At 45.7% G+C, this 27,784-nt stretch overlaps 1 protein-coding gene across 3 annotated transcripts in view; it reads right to left on the bottom strand.

Annotated features, from left to right (window-relative positions):
* EXOC2 (exocyst complex component 2) overlaps nt 1-27,567 on the bottom strand; it is a 188,672-nt gene extending 161,105 nt beyond the window's left edge. For all 3 annotated transcript variants that reach the window (XM_044293024.1, XM_044293023.1, XM_044293025.1), the window contains exons 1-2: nt 27,338-27,567; nt 13,691-13,867 (exon numbers count right to left, since the gene is read on the bottom strand). In XM_044293024.1, coding sequence (XP_044148959.1) covers nt 13,691-13,867; nt 27,338-27,455 — 295 coding nt within the window. In that variant the 5' untranslated portion in view covers nt 27,456-27,567. The remainder of the gene's footprint in view (nt 1-13,690; nt 13,868-27,337) is intronic.
* Between the last annotated feature and the right edge of the window lie 217 nt (nt 27,568-27,784).

Raw genomic sequence — 27,784 nt, 5'->3', positions numbered from 1 at the left:
TACAGTATAATTTGCTCATCACATTGCAGGATAAAAGACACTGGATGTAAAGTTTTCATTTATATTAAAGAAAAAAACAAAAAAAAAACAAGGCCGTAAGAGAACGACCAACAAACAAACAATAATAAACACTGCGCCACATTTAAAATCAAGCAGTAAAATTGAGGTATGTATCTTCTATACTTGTAGATCTGGCAAAGATGGATAGTGTTTGGATATATAAGACGCCCATTTTCGCCACCTGGCGCTGACACATGATAATCGGCAAAGCTGTTTTGCAATCAGTAGCTCAATGCCATAATTATAGTGGACTTTAGCAATGATTTCTGGTATGGTTGGGATGTCCCTACTCTTCCACCTTTTAGCTATTGCAACTCTCGTTGCTGTTAGTATATGAAAAGCAATAGTGAGGTCCGCTAACTCTAAACATTCCAGCTCAAAGGAGAGCAATGCTAGTTCCGGGGACATGGGGAGCGCCTTCCCTATTACAGCACTTATAAGTAACAATATTGTGGACCAGAAACGGTGGACAGCAGGGCAGGTCCACCAGATATGCATTAAGTTGCCAACTGCTGATAGGCATCGCCAGCAAACATTTGAGGTGGTTGGATATATAATGGATAGGCGATAAGGGGTATAATACCACCTATAAAGGAGTTTTCTTGAGGCCTCCAGGTGGTCGACACACTTTGAGGTTCTAGAGCTCAGGGAGAAAACAAAGGCCCAACGCGCTGGCACAAAAGATTTATTTAAATCTGTCTCCCATTTAATCTGGAACGGGAATTTTGATATAGCAACTGAGAGCTGCAACCCCCTATAGGCCTCAGAAATACCTCCCTTCCGTATTTTGGGGTTCTGGAAATATGCAGCATACATAGAGGAGTGTGTAGAGTGTGTAATGTTCTTGGATGCTAGGAGGTGGCGTAATTGAAGGTACTTATAAAAATCTGACCACTGGACTTGATACCGCTCTCTTAAGTCAGTGAATGATATAAGGGCCTCATTGGTTAAAATTCGGGACACTGAACGGATTCCTTTAGATTCCCATTGTGAGAAATCAGTATCCGGCAAGCAGGCACTGAAAGCTGACAACGGAGCATCCAAAATCCTGAGTGGAAGGATTTTCGGGATAAGGGGACACTTGGTCCACAAGGACATTCCAGCTTGACTAGTGATAGATGGAGATCGAGGGGGCGTTTTGGAAAGTAATCCCTGCCAAAGTAAGTGCTGCAATGAGGGTGCACGAGTTAAGCTAGTTTCCATTTGTACCCATTTCTTCGCTGTGTCATTAATCCACCAGCTTTTGAGTTGGTCGAGCACAGTAGCTTGGTAATAGGTAAGAAGGCATGGACATCCCAATCCCCCCAATTTAACAGGCTTGTATAGGATATCAGCCGCTACTCTCGCCCTCTGTTTTTTCCATATAAATTGTGATATAAGGGCTTGGAGCGAAGCAATATATCTGCGGGGCACAATGACAGGCAAGTTCCTAAATAAGTACAAAATCTTTGGCAAAAGAAACATTTTGGACGCAGCAATGCGGCCCAACCATGAGAGAGGGTATTGCGAATAGGCCACTATGTCATGTTTAATTTGTGCAATGATAGCGTTGTAGTTAACAGACTGGAGGTTACCTAGGGGGAATGTGAGGGATATACCTAAGTAAGGAATACTTCCTTCGGCCCATTTGAAGGGGAATTTGGCTGAGATGGCACTTTTGGTATCTAGCGAGATCCACATTCCTAGTATAAGCGATTTATGAGAATTTATTTTATAGTAACTCACCCGACTAAACTGATCAATGATATCTGAGACAGCTGTTAAAGAGGTTAAGGGGTCTCTAACTGAAATAATGACATCATCCGCGAAAAGGCCTATTTTGTGGTCTGTTTCACCAATAGTAATACCTTTAATGTTCGGGGACAACCTGATTTGGTGAGCTAGAGGTTCCATCATTAGTGCAAATAGGAGGGGAGAAAGGGGGCACCCCTGTCTTGTGCCATTAGTGATCCCAAAGGGCGAGGAGAGTGCTCCCGAGGAGTATACTCTGGCCGAGGGCTTGGAATATAAGACTAAGATGGAGGATAGTAGCCTCGGTGGAAAACCAAATTTGCCCAGTACCGCTTCAAGGTAGCCCCAGTGGATCCGGTCGAACGCCTTCTCGGCATCCAATGATAGAAGCAGAGAAGGCGTCCGATGTTCAGCCACCACCGACATAATATTCAAATACCTGCGGGTGCCATCCACTGTCTGTCGGTCCTTGACAAACCCGACTTGATCAGCGTCAATTAACGTTGGGAGAATATTTGTCAAGCGGTTCGCGATCACCTTAGCGTAGATTTTTAGGTCCACGTTAAGAAGTGATATTGGCCTAAAGTTAGAGGGAACATCTGGGGATTTCCCAGGCTTCGGCAGAGTGACTATCAATGCATTTAGCATTTCTTCAGGTAGAGAGCCTGAGGATGCAGCATCATTAAATAGCCTTGTTAGGTAAGGAACTAGTAGGTCTTTATGAGCCTTATAAAATTCATTGGTGAGACCATCCGGCCCAGGTGACTTGCCAATTTTCAGGGTTTTAATTGCTACAGAGATTTCCTCCGGAGAGAAAACAGAGGATGTCTCTAGTTTTTGACTGTCTGTCAATGAGGGTAAATTTAGATGGTCTAGAAATGTTTGTATAAAGGGCAAAGAAGGTTGAGGTGTGGACATGTCAGTTGAAAGGTTGTACAAAGATGCATAATACTTAGCAAACTCATTAGCAATGCCCTGCGGATCAAACACCCTAGACCCATCAGAGCAGGATAAGTAAGAAATTCTGTTTTTGGCACTGCGTGATTTTAATTGTTTAGCAAGTAATGCCCCCCCTTTATTACCCTGCCAGTAATGTTGAAGCTTAAGTTTCCTTAGCATCAAGTCGTACTGATAAGAATTTAGTTCATGCAGACGGGATTGAACTAACGTAATTTCTGCTGCTCTATGAGGAGAGTAGGAAGACTTATTTAAGCGGTGTAGTTCAGCTAGCTTAGATTGTAATTGGAGTGACAACTGAGTTCTGCATTTTTTATCATAGGAAGATTGCTTAATAAAATGACCTCTAAGAGTCGCTTTCATAGCACACCACAGAATACCTTCAGAGATTTCACCAGTATCGTTTTCCCTAAAATAATTGTGCAAACACTCAATGGTTTGAGGTGAGTAACGCGGACTCTGCAGGATAAAATTATTAAGCCTCCATATGGAGTGATGTACAGAAGTGTACTGTTCTGTTATTTCAATTGCAATGGGCGCATGATCTGACCAAGTAATGGTATAGACATTAGAGGAGGCTACGCAGGGCAGTAACTGCCTGTTGACCAAAAAGTAGTCGATCCTAGTGTACACCTTATGGGCAGCAGAAAAAAAGGTGAAATCACGCTCAGTTGGGTGTTGGATCCGCCAGGCATCATACAGATCATGTGATTGTGTAAGTTTAGCCATTGCTGATGGTTCCCTAGCTCCAGTTGAGGAAGTAGAGTCCATAGAAGGCCACATCACTGTATTAAAGTCCCCTAACACAATGAGACGTCCCTTCTGAATTTTGGACACTTTGCGCAGAAGAGAGGTACAAAAGGCAGAAGGGCGTTGATTAGGCGCATATAAAGAGACAATTGTATATTGAACATTGTTAATAAGGCCTATCACAATGACAAATCTCCCACTTTTATCCGCCTCAACCTTTTCTACTTGAAGTGCAATCGAATCTTTGAACGCAATGGATACCCCCCTTTTTTTCCTCCCAACTGCTGGAGCTGAGAATATATGGGGAAAATTTTTGTGCCTTAATCTAGGAACATCAACAGGTAGTAAGTGTGTTTCCTGTACGCAGAGTATGTCAGCTTGAAGGTGCTTAGTTTCTTTCCATAGTAAAGACCGCTTGAAGGGAGAATTTAACCCTTTAGCATTAAGTGAGACAATCTTAAATACCATGGTGAGAAACTGTCAAGGATGTGTTTAGCCGTAGTCTTTTATGCGAGATAATCCCACATCGTATATGCACAAGAGTCATCATAGGAGAGGCGAAGTATACCTGAGAAGATGTAAATGTGGCGCTAAAAACAGATAAATAAGTCAAAACAATAACATCACTAAGAGAGTGTACGGCGGTGGTGACCGCTCTGATACAAAGAAATAGGTATAATATACCAAATTGTTGTAAGAAGGGTATTTGCAACATAGGGGCAGTATACAAGAATACTGGTCATATTCACGAGCTAGGATCGGCCTTAGTCAGCCGAAGTAGCACCCTGCAAGGAAAATTAGTGGGAGGAAGGGGAGGGAGAAAACAGGCACAAAGTGAATGATAGATGAGGGCGAGGTTTCTCACCCAACCAATATTCACACAGTTTTTCGCTTGCGGCGTTCCACGGTAATCCATTCTTCCTCGACTCGCGAGTTCGGCGAATGTGGATGACGGTCGCCATGGGACTCAGGGTCGGATAGGCCCCATTCTTGACACAGAGTCAGTGCAGACGCAGGAGTGGAGGCCACTTGCATGGAGCCGCTGTAGGTAATAAGCAACTTAACGGGGAACCCCCATCTGTAAGGGATTCCATGCTTGCGCAGTAAAGCAGTGCTGGAGGCAAATTCTCGGCGCCTCGCCAAGGTGGCCGCTGATAAATCGGCGAAAATAGAGATGTCCCGAAATTTCTCCGGCAGAACAGGGGAGATTCTTGCTGCTCTCAGGATCTGTTCTTTAGCATGGAAGAAGTGAATGCGCGCAATGGTGTCGCGCGGTGCAGAGGAAGGTAAGGATTTGGGCTTAGGTAGCCTGTGTGCTCTATCGATGAGCAAATCTGCGATTGGAGCCTGAGGTAACAGGCAAACAAAGAAGTCTTTCAGGAAAGCAGCAAGATCATCGCCTTTCACAGTCTCCGGGACTCCGCGGAAACGCAGATTGTTCCTGCGAGAGCGGTCCTCCATGTCTGCGATTTTAAGTTTCAACGCTGCTATTTCTTCTTCGTGCGAATTAGTAGTGTCCACAATCTCATTGTGCGCAGAGGTCAATTCCGCCATTTTAGATTCCACATGTGCGGTTCTAGCCCCCAAAGCTGAAATATCATGCTGAATTTGGGTAATAGCGTCCCTGAGGTCCTGTTTCAAGGACTTTTGTAAATCAGCCATGAGCACTCTCATCCCCTTTAACACTGCCTCAGTGACTGGAGCAGGATCTGTTTCCCCTCCTGCAATTTCAAGCACAGCAGCAGAGGTGAGCTGTTTAGCTGTTTTATGTGAGGCACTGTGTGCCTGACGAGCTGGAGGATCCTGCTGCACAGAAAGGTCATGCTGGGGAGAGTATGTGACCTGTGCAGGGGATTTCGAGGCAGAGGAGGAGGATGGGGATTTCCCTGAGCTCTGAGGAGACACAGGCTGCGCTGAGGAGAGAGAAGGTGCCGATCTGACAGCAGCTGCTGAAGCGGGAGAATCACCATCTTGGAGCGCAGTCACAGCAGGGAAGAAGCTGGTGAGTTTTGCTGGACTGTGGCGTCTCTTACCCCTCGGCATGGCTGAAACTTCCACCACTTGTTGCAGGGTGTTAGGGCAATCCTCCGGTGATCACAGCAGGCAGATGTAAAAGCTTGCAGGGCTGTTTTATGCTGGATTTGTGCCGATGGCTCAGGAGCTCAGAACTTAGCCGTCTGTCTCCATGCGCTGCTAGCCACGCCCCTACATGTTATAATTAAAGGGGTTCTGCACTTTGTTTAAGCTGACGATCTATCCTCTGGATAGATCATCAGCATCTGATTGGCGGGGGTCCAACACCAGGGACCTCTGCTGATCAGCTGTTTGAGAAGTCCAAAGAAAGAAGATGGAGGCAGCATGACCGGTAAAACATCCCTTTATTAGGGGAACCGCCAAGTGAACAGCGTGGTGTGGGGAGGCTCTCAAGGTGAATTAGAGCACTTTTTTGGGTATCTCAATGGTATGGTGCCCGGGCTCGGGTTCACCATGACAATGTCCACAGTATCTTTGCAATTTCTCGATGTGATGGTATATGTCAGGGATGGGGGTATCGAGACTGACATTTTCCACAAACCTACAGATAGGAATAATTTGTTAGATTTTAGGAGCAGTCATCCACGACGGATGGTTGAGTCGTTACCGTGGAGTCAGATGTTGAGGGTGAGACGGGTGGTATCGGGGGAAGAGCAATTTGGGATAAGGGTGGAGGAGATGGGGAAGAAATTCCTTGAGAGGGGGTACCCACGACGGTTGGTAGAGAAGATCTCACAAAAAGTGGGGGAGGTTGACCGGGAGTCCACGTTCCAGGGAAAGAAGAAGGAGAGGGATTCTAAACGGATTCCGTTTGTCTCGACATATGGATCCAAAAGTGGTGATATAGCGCGTATTATACGCAAAGAATGGCACATTTTACAAAAAGGTTTGCCCATGGTAGAGGAATTTGTGGGTTTCCCCATGATGGCATACAAGAGAGGGACCAACCTGCGTGACAGATTGGTGAAGACCGAGGTTGGGGAGCCGCATGGGGATGGGCAAAGGTATCTGGCACCAAGGAAGTTGGGATGTTTTCCCTGCCTTGGGTGTTGTAACTGTGGCAATATGCTGAAGGGTGATACCTTTGCCCATCCCTATAGCGGCAAGCCTTATAAGATCAAAAACTTTTTCACATGCAGGTCACGGGACGTGATATACATGATCACGTGCCCATGTGGCCTCATCTACATTGGGGAGACCACTATGGAAGCCAGGGAACGCATCAATTCCCACAAGAGTAACATCCGTAGGGCCCAGATTGACAAGCCGGTGGCAAAACATTTCCTGGAGCGTGGGCACTCGGTCAACCAACTCCGATTCAGAATCATTGATTCGGTTGGCCCTCTGAGACGTGGGGGGGACAAGGATCGGATTCTACAGAAGAAAGAACTTAGGTGGATTTTTGAAATGAGAGCCCTCCAACCTTATGGGATGAACATAGATTTTCCGATAACGAATGTGTAATGAGCCTGAGTGACCTTTGAACTGGTTCTCTGTGTAATGTTTTTAACTGTAGTTTGTTTTTTATTAAGGCACGTTTCTCACTTTTTCCTAGCCCACATGGAGTACGGCATGCCATAGAACTAAGGCTTGGGTCCAATCCGTGACCCCTAGATGAGTGTGGATTTCTCCCTTCACGCACCGCAGCAAAGGATGGGGCTAGACCGAGGTTGCAGCTTCGGCAATGCGGGGTGGATCGGACACTGGAGAGGCGGGACTGTGATGTCATCAGGGCCGGGTTTCGGCTGATGACGTGATGACACCGCCTCCTTTGTGGACGTCCCCCATCGTTGCCTTAAGCTGTGAAGGGAATGCAGAACAGCATTGCAGCCTAATCCGATCTAGGTTTGGATCGTGAATACTGCGGATGCGGTGGGGTGGAGTTATCGCACCCGTCTTGTGGGGTAGGGGCGGACCAGCCCGGAGGCGTCCCTGACAACGGCGCGCACGACGGGGGAGATAGGATGACGTGAGATCGGGTGGGCGGAGCCGCATTGCGAGCAGCTGATCCTAAGGAAACAGGCAGTGACGTGACCCTCTCTTTCCTGTCATGCGCGCCTGGCGCTTGTGAACGCCGAGGCACATGTGTGCCTGTCAGGTATGTGGGCGATAAGGATCTAATATGTATGATTGTTTGACACATGTAGTAGGAGCACCTGAGGACGCATCTGTGATGACCTCAGCACCTTAGTCACACTATCATTGGCCACTCTCTTATGAGTGGGTGTGTTTTAAGATATTTAAACAGGCACTTGTTAATGGCATTTTGTGTTTGATAAAGGCTGTGAAGCAGCCGAAACGTCACAACCCCTGCACGCTGTTCACTTGGCGGTTCCCCTAATAAAGGGATGTTTTACCGGTCATGCTGCCTCCATCTTCTTTCTTTGGACTGTTCATGAAGGAGCCCTGATGAATCTTGGACTCCAGGTAGGCTGCTGCATACCGGATGACCTCAAGCTCTGGTGAGTGCGATTCCAATACTAATTTTTCTGTTACTGTTTGGATTCCGGGAGTCAGCACCGGGGTGTTATCCTCCAAAATGGAAGGAACCCCAGGATCTAACAAGGTCAGTGAAACCGCCAATGTGAACACGTGCTTATACACAGATGAACAAATACATAGACTCATTCATGGGGATAGTGGGGATGTGGCTTTTTTAAGCACCCCCTCTATGGACCTGCTCAAACGCAAATATGAGCAAGAGTCGAAAAAATTGGTCACACTGGACTTACACCTGAATACGCTTAGAGAGTATTACCGCACACAACGGATACCTCGGGGTTTAAGATCCCATCTCAGACCGACCCTTCTCCCCAACAATGAGGAGTTTTGTAAAAAATTTGAGTTGATTAACAACAAACATGCGTTTGAACTGATGCTGCTAAACATTGACTTTCTCGGCCAAGAGATCGAGGGGGTGAAAGTGTCCATGACAGCCTTAGAGTCACAGATCCAGAATTTACTGAGTAGTGACGAGGCCATAACGTTCTTTGAAAAAATCAAGAACTACACGCTTCGACATAAAACAGAAGTTGAGAAAATCAAAAGGGACAAATGGCATCGTGATCTGGATGATTACCAGACGGGCCAGGTGTATAATTGGCAGCAACAGACGCAGAGCAAACCACGCAGAAAGAAGGGGAGAAGGTTTGAGCAGGGTCGATTCGGCTTCACGACGGGCGAGTCTGACTCTTCGGATGACACAGGCAAATTGGCTTTTTTAGGCCCCCCACCACACGGCCAAAACGGAGGTGCCGTAGGGGGGGAAGAAACCATCACAGATCCCAGAAAAACCTTACCTCCACCGTTTCAAAAACACAAGAATGCACGGGGACGGACGACGAGACGCAACCAGATTTAACATCAAAACTGGTTGTCAACATTTCTACAAAACCACTATCCACTGAACAACATCGTGTTTTGGGACGTGGACTGTCCTTTTGCCCTGGATATGACAGGGACTGGTTTGAGTTGGAACTTGACCTCCATCGCTTTTACCGTACATTGAGATTGAAGGCCTTCTTTCTTGATAAGGAGGAAAGGAAGGCAGTATCAGCTTCTGAGGGAGCTGGGAACGCTGACTTTATTTTGAAGACATTTGATTTGAGAAACAAAAGTGTTTTTTCTCCACCGCGTAATAACCACGTTGTGGAGGCATATATTGACATTGTTTCTAAACAGATTGAGACATTGAGAGAACATAAGGAGAGGAGGGCTACATCGAACCTGACAAGGGGGGAGAAAGAGGCACTTAGACAACTGACAGGTGACAAATCCCTGACGATTAAATCTGCTGATAAGGGAGGGGCGGTGGTGGTGATGGACACAACAAGCTACGAACGGGAGGTACATAGACAGCTGGGTGACCGGGAGGTATATATCGAGCTTCAGAATGATCCCAAATGGGACATCAAACGTGACTTAGAAACAATTATCGGTGAAGCCCTGGTGGAGGGTATCATCGATAAGGATGTCAGGGACTTTCTCCTGGTCACACACCCGGTCACTCCCCTGTTCTATGTACTTCCCAAGATACATAAAAGCTTGGTCGACCCCCCTGGTCGGCCGATTGTGTCGGGCAGGGATTCGATTTTTAGCAATATAGCCATATTCCTTGACAGGGTTTTGCGAATCCATGCCACCAGCGCCCCTTCCTATATCAGGGATACGAGTCATTTTTTGTTGAAACTCAGAGAACTGAGTTTACCTGCCGATCCCATCCTTGTCAGTTTCGATGTAGTCTCTCTATATACCTCCATAGAGCACACTTACGGGTTGAATGTCGTCGATGTGGCCCTGGCCAGCACCGGGCTCTCCCTGGGCGGCCGTGACTTTGTCCTCCATCTCCTAGAGGTGGTCCTGAGGCGGAACTACTTCCGTTTCGGGAGCACCTATTATCAACAATTGCGCGGAGTGGCCATGGGTTCGAACGTGGCGCCCACGTATGCCAACATGTTTATGGCGGAGGTGGAAGACAGACTCATTTACCAAGCGGCTCTGTTCGGGAAAGCCCGGTGCTGGTGGCGCTACATCGACGACATTTTCGTGGTGTGGGGAGGCTCTCAAGGTGAATTAGAGCACTTTTTTGGGTATCTCAATGGTATGGTGCCCGGGCTCGGGTTCACCATGACAATGTCCACAGTATCTTTGCAATTTCTCGATGTGATGGTATATGTCAGGGATGGGGGTATCGAGACTGACATTTTCCACAAACCTACAGATAGGAATAATTTGTTAGATTTTAGGAGCAGTCATCCACGACGGATGGTTGAGTCGTTACCGTGGAGTCAGATGTTGAGGGTGAGACGGGTGGTATCGGGGGAAGAGCAATTTGGGATAAGGGTGGAGGAGATGGGGAAGAAATTCCTTGAGAGGGGGTACCCACGACGGTTGGTAGAGAAGATCTCACAAAAAGTGGGGGAGGTTGACCGGGAGTCCACGTTCCAGGGAAAGAAGAAGGAGAGGGATTCTAAACGGATTCTGTTTGTCTCGACATATGGATCCAAAAGTGGTGATATAGCGCGTATTATACGCAAAGAATGGCACATTTTACAAAAAGGTTTGCCCATGGTAGAGGAATTTGTGGGTTTCCCCATGATGGCATACAAGAGAGGGACCAACCTGCGTGACAGATTGGTGAAGACCGAGGTTGGGGAGCCGCATGGGGATGGGCAAAGGTATCTGGCACCAAGGAAGTTGGGATGTTTTCCCTGCCTTGGGTGTTGTAACTGTGGCAATATGCTGAAGGGTGATACCTTTGCCCATCCCTATAGCGGCAAGCCTTATAAGATCAAAAACTTTTTCACATGCAGGTCACGGGACGTGATATACATGATCACGTGCCCATGTGGCCTCATCTACATTGGGGAGACCACTATGGAAGCCAGGGAACGCATCAATTCCCACAAGAGTAACATCCGTAGGGCCCAGATTGACAAGCCGGTGGCAAAACATTTCCTGGAGCGTGGGCACTCGGTCAACCAACTCCGATTCAGAATCATTGATTCGGTTGGCCCTCTGAGACGTGGGGGGGACAAGGATCGGATTCTACAGAAGAAAGAACTTAGGTGGATTTTTGAAATGAGAGCCCTCCAACCTTATGGGATGAACATAGATTTTCCGATAACGAATGTGTAATGAGCCTGAGTGACCTTTGAACTGGTTCTCTGTGTAATGTTTTTAACTGTAGTTTGTTTTTTATTAAGGCACGTTTCTCACTTTTTCCTAGCCCACATGGAGTACGGCATGCCATAGAACTAAGGCTTGGGTCCAATCCGTGACCCCTAGATGAGTGTGGATTTCTCCCTTCACGCACCGCAGCAAAGGATGGGGCTAGACCGAGGTTGCAGCTTCGGCAATGCGGGGTGGATCGGACACTGGAGAGGCGGGACTGTGATGTCATCAGGGCCGGGTTTCGGCTGATGACGTGATGACACCGCCTCCTTTGTGGACGTCCCCCATCGTTGCCTTAAGCTGTGAAGGGAATGCAGAACAGCATTGCAGCCTAATCCGATCTAGGTTTGGATCGTGAACACTGCGGATGCGGTGGGGTGGAGTTATCGCACCCGTCTTGTGGGGTAGGGGCGGACCAGCCCGGAGGCGTCCCTGACAACGGCGCGCACGACGGGGGAGATAGGATGACGTGAGATCGGGTGGGCGGAGCCGCATTGCGAGCAGCTGATCCTAAGGAAACAGGCAGTGACGTGACCCTCTCTTTCCTGTCATGCGCGCCTGGCGCTTGTGAACGCCGAGGCACATGTGTGCCTGTCAGGTATGTGGGCGATAAGGATCTAATATGTATGATTGTTTGACACATGTAGTAGGAGCACCTGAGGACGCATCTGTGATGACCTCAGCACCTTAGTCACACTATCATTGGCCACTCTCTTATGAGTGGGTGTGTTTTAAGATATTTAAACAGGCACTTGTTAATGGCATTTTGTGTTTGATAAAGGCTGTGAAGCAGCCGAAACGTCACAACCCCTGCACGCTGTTCACTTGGCGGTTCCCCTAATAAAGGGATGTTTTACCGGTCATGCTGCCTCCATCTTCTTTCTTTGGACTGTTCATGAAGGAGCCCTGATGAATCTTGGACTCCAGGTAGGCTGCTGCATACCGGATGACCTCAAGCTCTGGTGAGTGCGATTCCAATACTAATTTTTCTGTTACAGCTGTTTGAGAAGGCAGCGGCGCTCCAGCAGCGCCGCAGATTTCTCACTGTACCACAGGCCCAGTGACGTCACGACTAGTAGCACTGGCCTGGCCGGGGCTAAGCTCTGTTCTCTTGAATGGAGCTTAGCCCCGCCCAGGCCAGTTGATACAAGTCATGACATCACTGGGCCTGCGGTAAACAGAGAGAAGGCCGCGGCGCTGCTGCCTTTTCAAACAGCTGATCGGCGGGGGTCCTGGGTGTCGGAGCCCCGCTGATCAGATGCTGATGATCTATCCAGAGGATAGCTCATCAGTTTAAACAAACTGCAGAACCCCTTTAAATTAACTATAAATCCACCTAAGCCATTGAAGAATCACCCAAAGGTGATGCCTTCATTTAAAAGGGTTTTCCAGGCTTTTAATGTTGATGACGTATCCTATATCTGAAGCGAGCAGGAAAAGAGACAGGAGACAGCACACGCGCGCCTTTTCTACAGCTGATCGGCGGGGGTGCCGGGTGTCGGCCCGTCGCCGATCTAATATTGATGACCTATCCTGAGAATAGGTCATAAATATTAAAAGCCTGAAAAAAACCTTTAACAAATAGAAGTAATATCGATTGCTCATTCAGTCCTTCTGCCACTATAAGAAAGCATTCACAGCACCGTATTTTCGGTCCATGTCCGATCTGCATTTTTTCCGGATTGCACGCAGACCCATTCATTTCTTTGGGGGTCACGAAAAATGGGGACAGCATACGGATGTCATCCATGTGCTGTCTGCAGCCTTTCTGGAAATTATAGAACTGCCTTCTGTTGTCCTCTGTGCAGACAAGAATAGGCAGTTCTACAATAGGGCCTGTGGAAAGTACAGGACGCATAGGGCCGGAATCTGTTTTGCAGATCCGCGGATTGCAGATCGCACAATGGATAGAGTGATGTTTAAAGGGATAAGATTTCCAGTAGAGTATCTATAAATAGGCTTTAGCGAATCAAGCTTCGCATCATAGAGCTGAAGTCGATTCGTTCTAACACTTCACTAACACTATTTCCATATAGCATTAAAATGTATTGGCTCTGTAGAGCCAAACTTCGTATCACCCGAAATCACGCAAGACTTTGGTGAATTACTCCGGTATTCCCATCTGCGTCTTTAAAAACACGTAAAAATAGGAATCCGAAGTGGGCTTTGGTACCGGTACCAAAGCCTACTTGGGATTCCTATTTTTACATGTTTTTAAAGACGCAGATGGGAATACCGGAGTAATTTACTGAAGTCTCAAGCGACTTCGGGCAATATGAAGTTTGGCTCCACAGAGCCAATACATTTTAATGCAGATATAAAAAAGAAGTGTTTGAACAAATCGACTTCAGATCTATGATCTGAGGCTCGATTCGCTTAATCATATCTATAAAATTACAAAGCAAATGCAGAGTTGAAAAGTCCTACTCCTGCACCATCAAATAGAAATCATCAAAACAAAAAAAAAAAAATTAAAATTAATTACCTATTTTTTCATGCTTGACCAACTTAAAAAATACAGTGGAAGTCCCCTTTCCTCCAGATTTTGTAGTAACAATGATGTCCCCTTTATCATTCTTGTCTGTACCGACCCGGCACACTATTTTGCTGGCAGATATCCACTCCGCTGTCAGCAGACAATTGTGTCCGCAGATGGTTAAACCTGTAAAACAGAGAAAATGGAAATGTCAAAGTGTTATATGGTACCGATTATCTGGACACCCTTCAATATCCAAAGAATGTATGCACTAGGTTCATCTGGGCACTTAAGGGTTGTCTCACTTCAGCAAGTGGCGTTTATCGTGTAGAGAAAGTTAATACAAGACACTTGCTAGTGTATTGCGATTGTCCATATTGCTTCCTTTGCTGAGTTGATTCATTTTTCCATCACATTATACACTGCTCATTTCCATGGTTACGACCACCTTGCAATCCATCAGCGGTGGTCATGCTTGCACAATATAGGAGGAAACGCCATCCTCTCTGGTGGCTGGGTCCATGGGAGCGCAGATAGGCTAGTGCTTATTCCTATGGTGTGAAAATATGGCCACTGTTGCTGGATTGCAATGTGGTCGTAATCATGGAAACGAGCAGTGTATAATGTGATGAAAAAAATGAATCCAGCCAGCAAAGGAGGCAATATGAATAATAATACATAAGTAAGTTGTATTAACTTCCTCTACGTAATCAATGCTGTTTGCTGAAGCGAGACAACCCCTTTAATGAATTATTTCTATCTGCACATTTTTCAATGTAAATTATTGTAAAAAAAAAAAAATTCAAATCTCTAAAATATTCTCTGCAGCTGGACAATCACATAACATAAAAGTCAATCAAAATGAGAGATTTTGACTATTCTGCCAAATGATAATATAGGTCTTAAATAGGTTGTCCATCCTTGGAGACAACAATCCCTGGGGTCTTTCTTGCCCCCTGAATACAATAAACCCACTCGCCTGTCTGCGGTCCCGCCACCGCTACGTTCCCACTACGTCCCCCACAGGACCAGGAAGCGGCTTAGCTCCGAGACTGCTGCAGCCAATCACAGGCCTCAGCGGTCACAACAATGTTAATGGTACGTCCCTGCTGTGACCACTGAGGCCTTGATTCACCAAGCCGCTTCCTGGTTTGGCGGGGACCGGAAGTGGCCAGAAATCGAGCAGCAGCTGGACTGTAGACGGGCTGAGTGGTTTTTTTTTTTTTTTTTTTTATCTTAAGAGTGGCAGGGGAGGATCCCAGGGGTTGTTGGCTCCAACATCAAACAACCCCTTTAAGAGTGATCTGTCACGCTGGGATTTTTCGGATGTTGTTGGCTGAAAGTGTATGTGTATGGCATGACCACAGCCACCCATTTGCAACTTCGCACCCCCACTATATTATATTAATGTGTCCTTTTGACCCAATGTATGACTGATCGGCAGACCCTTATTTTATGTGTATGGCCAGGTTAACGGCTACTGCAATAGATTAAAAAAAAAAGTTTCCCCCACTCCATCAAAAAAAATAACAGGCTAGATTTTTAACTGAAAACAATATTCTTCATGGGACCACCCCTTTGAGAATATATTATTGGATGTCTATAGCTGGGAACGGGTAAATTCCATGGTGGTTGATAGCTATGGTGAGGTTAATCCCATGGATTGTAACATAGTAATGCAATGTTACAATCCTGCAATGTCCACAAACAAATACCGGTAATCCTTGTAAAACTCTATTCTAAGTAGCAAGAGTCAAAAAAAAACAAAAAACATATCACATCAATGGGGTAAAGTCCTCTAAAAAGCATAATTTGTTAACTGCAAATCTTAAAAAAAAAAAAACCCTCTTTGTTCTACTCGGTAACCTTAAATGTCATGGACACCTCTGGGTCATTTTTGCGGTTCCATTTTACTCATTTTTGGGTAAAAATCATTTTATAGCCATTTCTAAAATATATGGGTTAAAATCTGTTTGCAAGCTGTTACTTTCCGTTTTCTTTGAACTCCTTCATCTGATGGTGTTTATCTCCGATCTCCTGACCTCATAAACACCAATTATAGCTCAATTCTTATCAAACTGTGTTTATGAGGTCAGGAGATCAGAGATGAAAGCCATCAGATGACGGGGTTCAAAGAAAACAGAAAGTAACAGCTTGCAAACAGACTAAGGGTACTTTCACACTAGCGTTGTTCGGATCCAGCAGGCAGTTCCAGCAACGGAACTGCCAGCCGGATCCGGCAAACCGTATGCAAAAGGAAATATGTTTTTTTTCTGGATGCGGTGATATACTGGATCCGTCTCATCCGGAATAACGGATCCGGTAATTTTTTTTAAAGATAAAAAGCAAAAATAGCTCCTCCTTGGTCCCGGCGCATGCGCAGGCCAGGAAACCGGATCCGGCAATGCAGCAATTTCCGGAACGCTTAGTACCAGATCCGGCATTAATACATCTCTATGGAAATGAATGCCGGATCCGGCAAGTGCGGTAGTGTTCCGGGATTTTGTCCAGTCAAATACCATACAAGGGACGGAATGGAAGACATCCTGATGCATACTGAACGGATTGCTTTCCACTCAGAATGCATTAGGACAAAACTGATGCGTTTTTTTCCGGTATTGAGACCGTTTACCGGATTTCAATACTGGAAAAGAATAACACTAGTGTGAAAGTACCCTAATTCTTAACCCCTCTAGCTCAGAAACAGCTGAATATTTTTAGTAAAGACCAATTGTAAAAATGACTTTGCTATCATACAAATTTCCACGGAAGGTGTCCATAGCCTTTATAGGGTAGTCCAATCTAATAATTATTCACTATGCTATGGATAGAAGATAATTAGAATACCCCTTTAATGGTATTGTAAACCACACTGTTTCTGGCAGAAATCTGCAGCGGCAAAGCCTGCACCAAATTGTGTGGACTCTGGTGCATAAATGTTGGCGATATCCCATACATTTCACCCTTTGCCTTGCAGATGTTATTGCAGAAGCGTGAGATTTGTGTGTTCGTACTCTAGGGCTGGGTTTCCACAGTCAGGTTTTTGACACATTTTTTGAAGTCAAAGCCAGGAATGGATAGAAGATGAAGAGAAGACTCAGTCTTTCCTTTGCATTTGCTCTCCATTCATGATCGGTTTCTGGCTTTGGCTTCAAACACCACATAAAAACCTGAACTTGGAAACCCAACCTCAACGCTGGTAGATCATTGGCATTCAATCTGTCCACGTCTCTGACCTCCACCTCGCCTTTGGAAATGACAGATTCATGACCAAATGAGCTAAAAAAGTGTTTTAGGTGCGACAGGTTCAGGTTGAAAGTCCGCAGGACTTCATGCAGAGTGATTTCAACAAGCCTCCATAAATGAGAACCTGACACTATATACAGGCTCGTGTCAGTTAACTTGTTATTACTGTAATTGTCAAATTACTTCTCTTTCCTGCCGCCTGATGAGAGATCACTGCTTTAATTTTCTGCCCAGACAATGCACGTGTGTCGTGTGAAGTTCATGACTGGCAAGAACTGCAGGGTATTACTGGAAGGACCACAGGAAAGAGGGGAGTAATAGGCACAGCGGAGTGCAAGAGGAGTCATCCCGCCAGTGACCACCACTGGAATGATCTTCACGTTTCTGGTTACATTACAATGAAGGGCTAATTACTTACATATGTACTTATACGGAGATCTTCAGCATTCCCAGTGTAATTATTCTCAAGGGAGTCTTTCACTTAAGTCAACTCCTCACATACAAAATGACTATAGTATACCCAAAAGAACACAGACGTTCGATCCTTCGCCAGTCTCTGATTGCCAGACGGAAGTTGTGAAATGCGTTGTACCGGCACGTCATTACTCCATCCAGTCACTGGCTAAAGCGGTTGGTTGAAGCGATCAGGTGAAGGTATGTTGTGTCGCAACTCCAGCTAACAGACTGGCAAGGGTGGTGCTGGCACAGTATATGTACGTTAGGCCTCCAGCACACAACCATATCCGTATCTTGGTCCGCAAACCATGGTAACTTCCTTGTGCATTCCGCATTTTTCTGACTCCTGTTAATAGAAATTAGTATTCTCGGACCAGAAAAAGGGCATTTTCTATAATTTGTGGAATGGCCACGCGAATCCACAACAAATTCAGATGTGTGCATGGACCCATAGAAATGAATCAGTGTGCCATCTGCAAAAAACTACTACTACACAGATGAAAAATATGGTCATGTGCATGAGGTCTAAAATTATCATTTTCTGTGAAATACAATGTGGCAGATTTATCAAACTGGTGTAAAGTAAAACTGGCTTAGTTGCCCATAGCAACCACTGAGATTCCACCTTTTATTTTTCACAGCTCCTTCAGAAAATGAAAGGTGGAATCGGATTGGTTGCTATGGGCAACTAAGCCAGTTTATAAATCTCCCCCAGTGTCTTGATATACAGTGGGCCTCATGTACAATAAAATTGGGCTAAGAAAGAATTTACAAAAAAGGAAAAATTGGGCCAGTAGCCCATAGCAACCAATCAGACTTCTTCAATAAGTTAACAATTAGGACTCCACCTATAACCAGCTTCTGTAAAATTGGCACCAAACAGCCCAATCCCATGAACTGACATTCAGTCATCTGGTAGTGACTTTACGTCACCTTCCCCAAAGTAAGGCCCTTTCAGACAAGCGAGTTCCATGCATCACACTCCCAGCGCCAGTATGCGGCAGCTCCCATCCTGACCTCCCAGCACTGATTGGTTAACATAGCATTATATTGATTTATGATGCTACGGTATATAACTCTTAGGCCTCTTTCACACGGGTGTTGCGTGTGAGGGCAAGATAGGATGGGGGGCGTAGCGGAAAAATTGTGCGATTTTGCCAGTGAGTGGGGTAAGTTTTGTATGTGTTGCGTACTTCAGTTTTTATCGCATGAGTGCAATGCATTTTGAACGCTCGTGAAAAAAAACGGAATGTGGTACCAAGACCCAAACCTGGACTTCTTCACTAAAGTTCAGGTTTGGGTTAGGTATTCTGTAGATTTTAATATTTTCCGTTATAACATGTTATAAGGGAAAAAATTAGCATTCTTAATACAGAATGCTAAATAAATTAGGGATGGAGGGGTTAAAAAATAAAATTAAACTCACCTCATCCACTTGTTTGCGCTGCCCAGCTCGTCTTCTTTTTTTTTTCTTTGATGACTTGGGAGGAAAAGGACCTTTGGTGACATCACTGCGCTCATCACATGGTCCATCACATGATCCATCACTATGGTGATGGCCCATGTGATGAGCGCAGTGATGTCACCAAAGGTCCTTTTCCTCCCAGGTCAACAAAGAAGAAAAAAGATGACGAGCTGGGCAGCGCAAACAAGTGGATGAGGTGAGTTTAATTTTATTTTTTAACCCCTCCATCCCTAATTTACTTAGCATTCTGTATTAAGAATGCTATTATTTTCCATTATAACTATGCTATAAGGGAAAATAATAATGATCGGGTCCCTATCCCGATCATCACCTAAAAACCACTTGCTTCCGGATGCTTGCGATTTTCACGCAACCCCATTCACTTCTATGGGGCCTACGTTGTGTGAAAAACGCACAATATGGAGCACGCTGCAAATTTCACACAACGCACAAGTGATGCATGAAAATCACCGCTCATGTGCACAGCCCTATAGAAATGAATGGGTCCGGATTCAGTGCAGGTGCAATGCGTTCACCTCACGCATTGCACCCGCACGGAAAACTCGCCCGTGTGAAATGGGCCTTACAGTTCTGGAATGTATTGGATTATGTCAGTGTTATACAATATATAATTCCAGAACTGTACGGGTTACATAGCATCATAAATCAATATAATGCTATGTTACCCCGTCAGTGCTGGGAGGTCAGGATGGGTGTTCTCCCTGACAAACGCTGCAAGTCTGATACGTGGTACTCGCTCTTGTGAAAGGGGCCTAAAAGTATCCTTGCAGATTTGTGTATACAGTTCTATATACTATATAGGGGTGGGAAAACCTCTATTCGCTCAGCTTCGACCCTGAAAATATGAGGAATTTTTATCATTTTGGTTGAATGTCCGGGCCGTAATGGCACACATTCACTTTATTTATTTTTTGTGTTCACTTTTATACATTTGTAGTGTCCACTAGGATTTTCAGGGTTGGGGCGCCCTTACGGGTACCCCCTCCCCTGAGGTCTAAGGGGTGGGGTGTGTGGCCATATTAGTTCCACACTCCCCTGCTAAACCCCTTGGGCTCTCCCCCCGAGGAGAGACCAGACCTTTGTTGGAGCTCCTGGCTGACGCCCTGGGTGGCAGCCGAGGCGATAGCCAGTAGCATAGACGGGCATACCCTCGGCTTTGGCTGAGGGTTGCCATTTGTACCTGTCCCTTGCAGGAGCCTTCTGGCCCGGAGGGCTAGGGAATGGTTTGTGGGGGGCCCCTTCTCTTATGGAGAGGGCCTGCAATAGACCGCAACCTAGTGCACGTGTTTGTGTGGCACGCTGCACGATTTTGTTGCACGGGGTGAAGAAAGCACATACTTTGGGCTTTCGATAAAAAATAAAAAAAGGGGGTTGGGAAAACTTATTAAATTGGCAACCAACCCAACTTTCTGAGGTATCCTGGTACCCGAGTGCCAAGGTACCAATAATAAGAACACTTAGGGGGTTATTTACTTTTAAAAAAAAAAAAAAAATTGCAAGGCCCATTATTGCGACTTTTACACCCCTGTGTTTTTATGCCATCTTCGCCACTGGCAAATTGACGTACATTTAATGAGGGCAGAATTCTACTACAGATTTCACTCCTTGCACCCGGACTGTCTGAGGATGCACCTAATTTATGACCAGGCCTTCACGTTATCATAAATGAGGTGCATCTTCAGGCCACACAGAGGAGGAGGAGGAGGTTTTGATGCATATCTGCTTGCAGGATTCGAACGGTATCAGAAATATAAAGGAAGGATTTATAGGGGGAGATGTATCAAACTGGTATGAAGGAGAACTGGCTTAGTTGCCCATAGCAGCCAATCAGATTCCACCTTTCATTTTCCAAAGGAGCTGTCAAAAATGAAAGGTAGAATCTGATTGGTTGCTATGGGCAACTAAGGCAACTTTCACACCAGCGTTTTTGCCTGATCCGGCAGGGTTCAACAAAAACGCTTCAGTTACTGATAATACAATCGTTTGCATCCATTATGAACGGATCCAGTTTTATAATCTGTAACATAGCCAAGACGGATCCGTCATGAACTCCATTGAAAGTAAATGGGGGACGGATCCGTTTTCTATTGTGGTAGAGAAAACAGATCCCTCCCCATTGACTTTAATTGTGGGTCATGACTGATCCATCTTGCTCCGCATCCCAGGACGGAAAGCAAACCGCAGCATGCTATGGTTTGCGCTCCGGTATGAGAACGCAACCAAACGGAACGGAATGCATTTTAGAGCATTCTGTTCAGTTACGTTTTGTCCCCATTGACAATGAATGGGGACAAAACGGAAGCAGTTTTTTTTCCGGTATTGAGACTCTATGACGGATCTCAATACCGGAAAATATTAACTCTAGTGTGAAAGTAGCTTAAGCCAGTTCTACTTTACACCAGTTTGATAAACGACCCCAATACTTCTTCCTGATGGATCAACTTCTGACTATGGCGGAAAATCCTGCAGACAGATCTGCCTCAAAACCTTGTCCAAAACTGTGTGGCCATACTTTTAGAGGGGTTGTCTCATCAGCAAATAGCTGAAGCCACAGTCACACAGGAAGTTCCCCTGCGGCTGCCACTGCAAGGAAATTAGTCTTAGGCCTCGTTCACATCACCGTTTCTCCTTTCCGTTCTCAGGCTCCGTTGAGGAGCTGGAGAACGGAAAGGATGGATTCTGCAGATAACTGAGACCTAACTGAGCGTAACAGAGCCTAAAGACCCCATAGACTACAGTGGGGTCCATTCAGTGTCCGCTCAGAACATGATTTTTGAGCGGAGACGAAAGTCCTGCATGACGGTCATCCATAATAAGAGGGATTATGCACAGATTGTCAGACAACCCCTTTAGTATAGCATCAGTTACAGTGAGACAACTGCCCAAAATTGCATTTAAAAAAGGAGTGGGCCTCAAAACCAATGATCAGTATGCACAGTGCATGGTGGTACTGAAAATCTGATCTGGATAAAAGGGAAGACTTTGGCTTGCATAGTAAAATATCAATTTTCACAGATGACACTAAACTGTGTAAAGTAATTAACACTGAAGCGGACAGTATACTAGTACAGAGGGATCTGGATAGATTGGAGGCTTGGGCAGATAAGTGGCAGATTAGGTTTAACACTGACAAATGTAAAGTTATGCACATGGGAAGGAATAATGCAAGTCACCTGTACATACTAAACGGTATAACACTCGGTAACACTGACATGGAAAAGGATCTATGGATTTTAATAAACAGCAAACTAAGCTGCAAAAACCAGTGTCAGGCAGCTGCTGCCAAGGCCAATAAGATAATGAGTTGCATCAGAAGGGGCATAGATGCCCGTGATGAGAACATAGTCCTATCACTTTACAAATCATTAGTCAGACCACACATGGAGTACTGTGTACAGTTCTGGGCTCCAGTGAACAAAGCAGACATAGCAGAGCTGGAGAGGGTCCAGAGGAGGGCAACTAAAGTAATAACTGGAATGGGGCAACTACAGTATCCTGAAAGATTATCAAAATTATGGTTATTCAAAGACAACTGAGGGGAGATCTAATTACTATGTATAAATATATCAGGGGTCAGTACAGAGATCTATCCCATCATCTGTTTATCCCCAGGACTGTGACTGTGACGAGGGGACATCCTCTGCGCCTGGAGGAAAGAAGGTTTGTACACAAACATAGAAAAGGATTCTTTACTGTAAGAGCAGTGAGACTATGGAACTCTCTGCCCGAGGAGGTGGTGATGGTGATTACAATAAAGGAATTCAAGAGGGGCCATGGACGTATTTCTGGAGCGTAATAATATTACAGGCTATAGCTACTACAGAGGGGCCTGGATGTATTTCTGGAGTGTAATAATATTACAGGCTATAGCTACTAGAGAGGGGCCTGGATGTATTTCTGGAGTGTAATAATATTACAGGCTATAGCTACTAGAGAGGGGTCGTTGATCCAGGGAGTTATTCTGATTGCCTGATTGGAGTCGGGAAGGAATTTTTTATTCCCCTAAAGTGGGGAAAATTGGCTTCTACCTCACTTTTTTTTTTTGCCTTCCTCTGGATCAACTTGCGGGATAACAGGCCGAACTGGATGCACAAATGTCTTTTTTCGGCCTTATGTACGATGTTACTATGTTACTCATGCACACGACCGTTGTTTTGGTCCGCATCTGAGCTGCAGTATTTGTGGCTTGGATGCGGACCCATTCACTTCAATGGGGCTGCAAAACATGTAGACAGCACTCCGTGTACTGTCCGCATCCGTTGCTCCGTTCCGTGGTCCGCCAAAAAAATATAACCGTTTTGCAGACAAGAATAGGCAGTTATATTAATGGCTGTCCGCGTTGTTCGGCAAATTGCGGAACGCACACAGACGCCATCCGTGTTTTGTGGATCCGCAATTTGCGGACCACAAAAAAAAAAACACAAAAAGATTGTGTGCATGAGGCCTTTAGCAGAGGTTTTACTGTACAAACAAAATCGATTATACTGAAAGTCCGTGTAAAATACTAATTTCTGATGATCAGATTCTGATTCCAACTAGTGTCTCTCCACTGTCATTCATAGAGGGGGGCTCCACACAGGGGACCCCACTCCTCTATTATGATGTCCAAATCCCTTATACGGCATATGGACAGTGGTTGCCTTCACGAAACAACCTCTTTAGGGTGACTGTACACAATGCAGACTACATGCCATGTTTCTGCTGATTTAATACAGTACCAGTGAAGTGAATGAAATATGCCACGTCTCCTGTACACGTTTATGTGCAGTTTTTCATGTGGTTTTCGTGCTGACTTCAAGGGGATGTTCTGCATAAAAATCCACATCATGTGCAGTTCTCCTTACAGGGGTTGTGTCATCTCAGACGATGGGGGCATCTCGCTAGAATATGCTCCCATTGTAATTATAGGTGCGGGTCCCAGCTCTGGGACCTGCACCTATCTTGTAAACAGAGCTGGCAAAGTCCTGAAGGGCGCACTGTGCATGCGCATCTGCCCTCCATTCATTTCTATGGGGCTGCCGAAAATAGCTGAGCGCTGACTTGGCTCTTTCCCTTGGCCCCATAGAAATGAATTGGAACGGTGGCTGCTCAAGAGGGCCAATAGGAAGGCTTGGTGGTGGCCATACCTGGCACAGCCAGCCATCACTTTTCTGTTAGGCTTCGTTTTAGAGATAGGTGTGGGTCCCACACCCATCAGACAATGGGGGCATATCCTAGCGATAAGCCACCATTGTCTGAGATGGGAATACCCCTTTGAAGAGGACCTCTCGCCATTTTTTTCTTCATAAAAGGAACACCTCATACTATAGTCCAGATTCAGGAGATGTAATCTCGCAGTTTTATTTCAAGACTTGCTCCTCCATTGTGACACATCAGCTTTTCTCAGTGGCCATCGCCTTCTCCCTGGCTGTCACGTGGTCCAATTGTCCGTTTCACGACGAGCTGTTCACATGAGGTTTGGTAAATCTTGCGAGAACAGGTGAGTATCGTACTTGCTTACATAGCCTGTTCTCAAATCTCATGAGAACAGCTCGTCTTCTCACTGGCTGTGAAGGGGTTGACAGCGAATGAATTAACCCCACCAGAGCGTTTAGCTTGGGGGGAAGCATGGGGGCAATGACACCTTAGCTAGATTTAAGTTAGGGGCGGTTTAGAGTGTTCTTTTTCCCTACCCTGTCTCTCTTTTCCCACCTTTTTTCTATTTCAGGCAAAATTACCTCAGAAAGCTGTTTACCTGCATTCTAGATGATTCTGGTTTCTGCGAGTCAAGAGGGCAGCTGATTGGTCGCTGCCTGTTGCTGGGGGAGATTTCCAGCTCCCTGATTTGTTGCTGTTCTGGCGGCGGGAATCTGTTCCTCTTTATATTTGCAGGTTCGGCGGAGCTGGTTCAGAAGTGCCTGAAGACTTGAGCAGTGTCCCACCCACCTTCCCCTACTTTTTTTTTACTAAGTCACCTGTCGCTGGGCTTTATTAGAGGGGTAGTGTCGCTCAGCTCATGCTGAGTGGATCTTGGTCTTTATATGGTTAATTTATTGTTGGCCTTTTGGTATCGGTTATGGTGGTATTTTTAAAGGGCTTCTGTCACCCCACTAAACTGTCACCCTATAATCCCTATACTGCGATTTATGCATACATAATCTAATTAATCATTTTGGTTCAGTGGATTGTGTTAAAAACGTGCTTTTAAAATATGCAAATTAGCTTGCTACCAGCAAGTAGGGCGGCTACTTGCTGGTAGCAGCCGCATCCTCCGATCCTAAAGACGCCCCCTCCTCATGTTGATTGACAGGGCCAGTGAACGGGATCATCCTCTGGCTTGCCCTGTCTGCAAGATCTCGCGCCTGCGCCGTAACGGTATTCAGTCGGCGCAGGCGCACCGAGAGGCGGCCGCTCGCTCGGCAGCTCCATCCTCAATGTGCCTGCACCTCTCAGTGCGCCTGCGCCGACTGAATACCGTTACGGAGCAGGCGCGAGATCTTGATAGCAGACAGGGCAAGCCAGAGGACGATCCCGTTCCCTGGCCCTGTCAATCAACATGAGGAGGGGGCGTCTTTATTAAAGGAGGATGCGGCTGCTACCAGCAAGTAGCCGCCCTACTTGCTGGTAGCAAGGTAATTTGCATATTTTAAAAGCATGTTTTTAACACAATCTACTGAACCAAAATGATTAATTAGATTATTTATGTAGGCATAAATCGCAGTATAGGGATTATTAGTAAACAAAAAAAAAAAAAACAGTTTAGTGGGGTGACAGAAGCCCTTTAAATTAATTATTTTAATTTATTGTTGTAAATTATTTTTAAGTGACCCTTAATAAAGCACAGCGGCCATTTCCTCCACTAAGTTGTTGGTGTCAATTATTTATTTAGTGGCTAAGGTAGTATTAGAGTGTGTCATTTGCCCCCATGGACAGCGTCACAACCAGGAAGAAAGAGATGCTTACTGAGAAAAGCTGATGTGTCCTCCTCCCTGTACCAATGCTATTAATTAGTATATCAGGTGCCAAAACTGAACGGCGGCGCAATGGAGGTGCGGATCATGAAATAAAATAGCGAGATGACATCTCCTGAACCTGGACTACAGTATGAGGTATTGCTCTATAAAGAAGAAGACTGGAGAAAGGTCCTCTTTAAAAAGGACCTGTCACCTCTCCTGACATGCCTGTTTTAGTGAATAATTCTCTTCCACATGACATGACAATTCTGGAACATTTAGGGCCAGTTCACACTGAGGTTTTTGCCGCTCATTTTGGAGCATTTCTGCCTCAAAATCAGCTAAAAAGAACGCCTCAAAACAGCCTCCCATTCATTTCAATGGGAAGCAGCATGCCCTATATTAGGGTGGAATCTGCGCTGAATCTCCCATTGAAATGAATAGGAAGCAGAAAAAGCAGCCCACGTAAGTCCAAGCATTTTTTGTGTGTTTTCCATGCATTTTTTGGCGCAGATCCGTGTCGAAAACCTCAAGCTCAAAATGCAGTTTTGTAAAAAAAAAAAAAAAGACACACCAAAACAATTTTTTTTTTTTTAAGTGTGTTTTTCAAAACCGTGTGAACTGGACGCTGGACCTTATTGTTATGACTGTGTTTGTATGTTGTGCCATTCTTCTTCTTTTCTTTCTAGAGGTTTATGAATAAAAGGTACAGATGGTAGTTACCAGTTGGGGGTGTGTCCCTGCACAGTCTGACCTTGTCCAATCAGGGACACTCCCCCCAACTAATAATTCCCAACTGTACCTATATCCTTAAATTTCTACCAGGAATAAGAGAAGAACGTCTCAGTCATAATAATAGATGCTCCAGAATTGTTATTACATGGGGAATTCATGTAGCTACAAATACAGACATGTCAGGAGAGGGGACAGCTCCTCTTTGAAGGCTTTGTGCTGTTGAGCTTCAATGCATCGAACAGAAAAACAAAAAGCAACTAGGAAGCATTACAAATATTCTGCCATTTTGCGTATACTTCTCCTATGTAGACCTATGCGTTGCTATGGTTACAGACTACAAATCACCCCCTTGTAGTCTGATTCTCTATGTGTTGCTGTCTTTCCTCTTTCCAGTGCTTCTTGATTACCTACAGACAGTAAAAGGGCAGACAGGAGAGAGTATGGCATCCGTCAGGAGGATATCCTGGGATATACCTTGGCAGGATGGCTCTGACGTATACCAGTGTTCAGCTATACAGAGGCAAACCTCACCCATGTTTAAAAATACACACCCTGTGGTATCTGTTTGGGGGATGCCTGTGTATGAAAAGGGCCAAAAGGACACTCTTTGGGCCTCCATTTTGGCGAATCAGGACCCCTGGATGTATGATCCAAGAGCTTCCCAGAGTGTATGGCAGAAACGCACTGCAAACAGTGTGAACATAGCCTAAGGCAAGCCTGCGGGGTCAGGTAAGGCACAGGATGAGCTTGTAGAATCTGAAGCAGGAGGACCTCGGCACGGGTGACAGCACGGTACATTACCTATGAGGTCAGAGGGGCCGGTGCCCAGGTTCTCGCCTCTAATGGTAACCTTAGTCCAGGAGGTCCCTTCTTTGGGAGAGATGCCAGTCACTAGAGGAGGCTGCCGCACCCGGGACATGACCGCAGCTCTGCACCAGCCACCCCAAATAAATAACCGATAACTCCAATGTAAACAATAGGCAGCGGCTGCTTCCTCTCCTCCAGAATCAGGACCTTGATAACGTCACGGTCACATGACCGTGATGTCAGTGTACCATGTGATAGCTTACGGGACAAAGATCAGCCAATCACAACGAGGCTGCTAGCCGTGTAGAGGACTTGACTGCGTCATTTGGCCACGTGACCGGCTGTCAACTTGTTAGCGCTGTTCATGTCTGACTCTCCTCTCCTCAGTGCAGTGGGTGTGCGGGGTGATTGTAATGGTACTGGGGAGGGACTGTGTGGTAC

Source organism: Bufo gargarizans, chromosome 5 (genome assembly GCF_014858855.1).
Source record: "Bufo gargarizans isolate SCDJY-AF-19 chromosome 5, ASM1485885v1, whole genome shotgun sequence".
Lineage (NCBI taxonomy): Eukaryota > Metazoa > Chordata > Amphibia > Anura > Bufonidae > Bufo > Bufo gargarizans.
This window is presented reverse-complemented; position numbering and strand designations above follow the sequence as displayed.